Source organism: Nicotiana tomentosiformis, chromosome 9 (genome assembly GCF_000390325.3).
Source record: "Nicotiana tomentosiformis chromosome 9, ASM39032v3, whole genome shotgun sequence".
Lineage (NCBI taxonomy): Eukaryota > Viridiplantae > Streptophyta > Magnoliopsida > Solanales > Solanaceae > Nicotiana > Nicotiana tomentosiformis.
Window position 1 is genome coordinate 11,671,778 of NC_090820.1, and position 5,185 is coordinate 11,676,962.

At 45.5% G+C, this 5,185-nt stretch overlaps 1 protein-coding gene across 1 annotated transcript; it reads left to right on the top strand.

The window, feature by feature from the left end:
• The first annotated feature begins 273 nt into the window (after window positions 1-273).
• On the top strand, window positions 274-2,187 carry LOC138898389 (uncharacterized). The gene is made up of 3 exons (XM_070184451.1): window positions 274-912; window positions 974-1,147; window positions 1,786-2,187. The coding sequence occupies exons 1-3, from the start codon at window positions 274-276 to the stop codon at window positions 2,185-2,187; spliced, it is 1,215 nt and encodes a 404-aa protein (XP_070040552.1).
• The last annotated feature ends 2,998 nt before the right edge of the window (window positions 2,188-5,185 follow it).

Here is a 5,185-nt window from a genome sequence, read left to right on the forward strand (position 1 = left end):
AGTTCTTACCGCCCGCTAGTTATTCAGGTTTCTTTCAGTGGGTACTCCGGTCATCAGGGTTCTTCCAGTGCCTACTTCAGTTCCATGCCAGAGAGTTCATATCGCCCATCAACTATCCAGGGTCATTCCGGTGGGTATTCAGGCCATCAGGGTCAGACTTCAGGGGAGCAGTCCACCGCTCCGAGAATTTTTTATGAGTGAGGGGATCCTAGTCACATGAAAAGGCATTGCCCCAGACTTCGGGGCAAGGTAGTGCAGCAAGGTTAGCAGCCCATGATTACAGCTCCAGTAGCCGCACCAGCCGTTCGGTCGCCTAGAGGCGGAGGGCAGGTGGGTAGGGGTCGTCCCAGAGGTGGAGGTCAGGCAGGCAGAGGCCATCCAGGTGGCACTCCAGCCAGATTTTATGCTTTTTCGGCCCGACCAGATGCAGTGGCCTCCGATGCCGTGATCACAAGTATTATCTCTATCTGCGGTAGGGATGCTTCAGTATTATTTGATCCAGGATCTACCTATTCGTATGTGTCATATCTATTTGCTCACTTTATGGATACTCCTCGTGAATCCTTGGGAACTACTGTCTATGTGTCCACTCCTGTAGGCGACTCTGTTGTAGTGGATCAAATCTATCGGTCCTGTGTGATTACATTCTGTGGTTATGAGACTAGAGCGGATCTTCTGTTTCTTGATATGACCGACTTTGAGGTCATCTTGGGCATGGACTGGCTATCTCCGTATCACGCCATCCTAGATTGCCATGCCAGGACTGTTACCTTAGCGATGCCAAAGTTGCCTAGATTGGAGTGGAAGGGTTTGTCTGTCAGCACATCTAGTCAGATTATCTTCATTGTCTTCATTGATGACATTTTGATTTACTCATGTAGCATGGAGGATCATGAGCATCATTTGAGAGTGGTGCTTCGGACTTTGCGGAAACAGAAGCTATACGCTAAGTTATCTAAGTGTGAGTTTTTAGGTGGATATTGTGGCATTCTTGGGGCATGTTGTATCAGGCGAAGGCATTAAGGTGGATCCCAAGAAGATTGAGGCAGTTCAGAGTTGTCCTCGTCTTACTTCGGCGACCGAGATCAGAAGCTTCTTGGGGTTATCAGGTTATTATCGCCGGTTCGTGGAGGGCTTCTCATCTATTGTAGAACCTTTGACTAGATTGACCCAGAAGGGTGCTCAATTTTGTTGGTCCGATGATTGTGAGACGAGCTTATAGAAGCTCAAGACAGTTTTGACCACAGCACCAGTCCTTGTGTTGCCTTCCGGTTCGGGGATGTATATTGTGTATTGAGATGCTTCACGCATTGTCTTGGGTGGTGTATTGATGCAGGAGGACGAGTTATTTCATATGCTTCACGTCAGCTGAAGACCCATGAGAAGAATTATCCTGTGCATGATTTGGAGTTGGCCGCGATTGTTCATGCTCTTAAAATCTGAAGGCATTATCTTTATGGGGTGTCTTGTGAGGTTTACACCGATCATCGCAGTTTGCAACATTTGTTCAAGCAAAGGGATCTCAATTTGAGACAGCGTAGATGGCTTGAGTTACTGAAGGATTATGACATCACCATTCTTTATCATCCGGGCAAGGCGAATATAGTCGCGGATGCCTTGAGTAGGAAGACAGAGAGTATGGGTAACTTGGCATTCATTTCAGCAGATGAGAGGCCACTAGCCTTGGACATTCAATCCTTGGCTAACAGACTTGTGAGGTTGAATATTTCAGAGCCCAGCCGAGTTCTTGCTTACATCATTGCCTAGTCTTTACTGTTGGAGCAGATCAAGGCTGGACAGTTTGATGATCCGCACCTGTTGGTTCTCAGAGAGACGATACTACAGGGTAGTACCAAAGAGGTTTCTATTGGCGAGGATGGTGTCCTGCGACTTCAGGGTCGCATATGTGTTCCTAATGTCGATGGCTTGAGAGAAAGGATCCTAGAAGAGGCGCACAGTTCTCGATATTCCATTTACCCAGGTACTACGAAGATGTACTGTGACCTGAAGCAGCATTATTGGCGACGGCGGATGAAGAGGGACATAATTGAGTATGTGGCTAGATGCCTAAATTGCCAGCAGGTTAAGTATGAGCACCAGAGGCCAGGAGGCCTACTCCAACAAATGACCATATTAGAGTGGAAGTGGGAGCGCATCACTATGGACTTCGTAGTTGGTTTGCCGTAGACTTTGCGAAAGTTTGATGCAGTTTGGGTCATTATAGACAGATTGACTAAGTCGGCACACTTCATTCCTGTGATGACTACATATACTTCGGAGAGATTGGCCAAGATTTATATCCAGGAGATAGTTCGGCTGCATGGTGTGCCTGTTTCCATCATTTCAGACATAGGTCCTCAGTTTACTTCACATTTCTGGAGAGCAATATAGAGTGAATTGAGAACCTGTGTGGAGCTCAACACAGCATTTCATCCACAGACCGACGGGCAGTCGAAGCGGACAATTTAGATATTGGAGGACATGCTCAAAGCATGTGTAATTGACCTTGGAGGACATTGGGATCGGTTCTTGCCCTTGGCCGAGTTTGCTTACAACAACAGTTACCAGTCCAACATCAAGATGGCTCCGTTCGAGGCTTTATATAGTTGCGATGTCGTTCTCCCATTGGGTGGTTTGAGCTCGGCGAGGCTAGATTGTATGGTACTGATTTGGTGAAGGATGCCTAGGAAAAGGTAAAGTTGATTCAGGAGCGACTCCGCACAGCACAGTCCCGATAGAAGAGTTACGCGGATCGGAATGCTTGTGACTTATCATTCATGGTAGGCAAGAAATTTCTCTTGAAAGTCTCGCCGATGAAGGGGATCATGAGGTTTGGGAAGAAGGGCAAATTGAGCCCAAGGTTTATAGGCCCATTTGAGGTGTTGAGGCGTGTTGGGGAGGTTGCTTATGAGCTTCCTTTGCCTCCCAGTCTATCGGGAGTTCATCCGATTTTCCACGTGTCTATGATTCGGAAGTATCATACCGACTTGTCACATATGTTAGACTTCAGTACGATTCAGTTAGATGAGAGCATGGGTTATGAAGAGGAGCCAGTTGCCATTATTGATAGGCAGGATCGCCACTTGATATCCAAGAGCATTTCAACAGTGAGGGTCCAGTGGAGGGGCCAACCAGTCGAGGAGGTGACTTGGGAGTCCGAGGAAGACATGCAGAGCAGATATCATTGCTTGTTCAGCACTCCAGGTATGATTCTAGACCCGTTCGAGGACAGACGTTTGTTTAAGAGGTGAAGAATGTAACGACCCGACTGGTCGTTTTGCTTTCTAGAACCCCGTTCCCCTAAATAAGACTCCCCGAATGTGTTTTTACTATTTTATGACTTGTGGGGGTGGTTATTTTGAGATTTGGAAGGGTTCGGGTTAAAATCGGAACAATTGGTCCCTTAAGTTGGCCTTAAAAGGCTAAGTTTGACTTCGGTCAATATTTTGAGTAAACGACCTCGAAATCAGGATTTGACGGTTCCAATAGGTTCGTATGATAATTTTGGACTTGGGCGTATGCTCGGTTCGGGTTTTGGATGAACCGAGAGCGTTTTGGCACTTAATATCAAAAGTTGGTTCTTGAAGAATTTTGAAGTTCTTTAAATTTGGTTTGGAGCGGTTTTTGGTGATATCGAGGTCCAAACGGAATTCCGATACCAGGAATAGTTCTGTAATGTCATTTAAGACTTTCACGCAAAATTTGGTATCAATCTGAGTAGTCTAAGTATGTTTCAGCGCATGTTTAGTGAATAGAGGAACTTTAAATTCATAAGTTTGATTCAATTGGTTTTGGGGTGCGATTCATAGTTTTAATGTTGTTTCGGGCATTCCGAGAGTTCGAGCGAGTTCGCTATATGATTCTAATCTTGTTGGTATGTTTGGGCGGGGCCCCTCCCCGAGTGTCAATCGGACGAGGCTCGGACCAAGTCGGAAGCTTGCAACAGCTGAAGCTCCCAGATCTGTCATAATCACATCTGTGCTTGGCCAGCCGCAAGTGCGGGCTAGCAGGTGCGAGCCACGAGCCACAAAAGCGAGAAATGGAGGGTAGGCCAGAATCCGCAGATGCGGAAGATTGGGCGCACCTGCGTGAGCGCAGGTACGAGAGCCTTGGTCGCATGTGCGACTAGGCTCGCAGAAGCGGCCCTCCTTGTCCACAGATGCGGAGCCCGGCCAGGTGAGGGAAAGGCTCACCTGCGAGGCATTTGCCACAGGTGCGAGACTGCAAACGCGGCCCAAAGCAGGTGCGAAAGTCGTTGGGCAATGAGGGTTCATTTAATACGGGACTTAGGCCATTTTTATCACATTTTCATTCACTCTTGGGCGATTTGAGAGCTTTCAAGGAGGAGATTTCGACCTAGCTTTGTGAGGCAAGTAATTTCTACTTAATATGAGTTTAGTATATATATTATTGGTAGATTATAGATAAAAAACCTACGGTTTAATAAAAATGGGATTTTACCACGAAAATGGTTATGAAACTTAGTGAAAATTATATATTTATGTTTCTAAGGTTATGGATAACAACTTTCTTCGAAAATTTCCGAAATCCGGGCACGTGGGCTCGGGGGTGAATTTTTAGAATCTTGCATTTAGGGTTGGGTAACCTTTTTAATAGTTGGAATACGAACTCTTGAGCACGTATTGATTAGTTTATATATTATTTGATTAGTTTGAATTGATTCGGCACCGACTTGAGGGTGTGAGCGCATTCTTGAGCCGAGAAGTAGACCTTGAGACGAGGTAAGTCTCTTTTCTAACCTTGTAAGAGTGAAATTAAACCCATAGGTGAACTTAAATCAATATGTACTTTTAATTGTGGGGGCTACGCACGCACGATGTAACGATAGTCCGTGCGTAGCTACTATTCATGCTTATGTCCGGGTAGATCTAGGCTTACACCATGATTTGTTGATATCGTTACTTGTTTATGCTTACTAGGTATTGGATTAAAGTGGAAGTTGAAGGTCTCAATATTTAAATGTCACGACCCAAAATCCCGCCACAGGCGTCGAGATGGCACCTAGTCTCTAATACTAGGTAAGCCGATTTCAATTACATTTTTGAAGCTATTTTTATTTTTTTAAAATTAAATAAGTAATCAAAACTAACAGCGGGACAAATAAGAATATACAATCTCCCGAGACTGGTAGTACTGAGTCACGAACTCTAGCTGAATACATGGA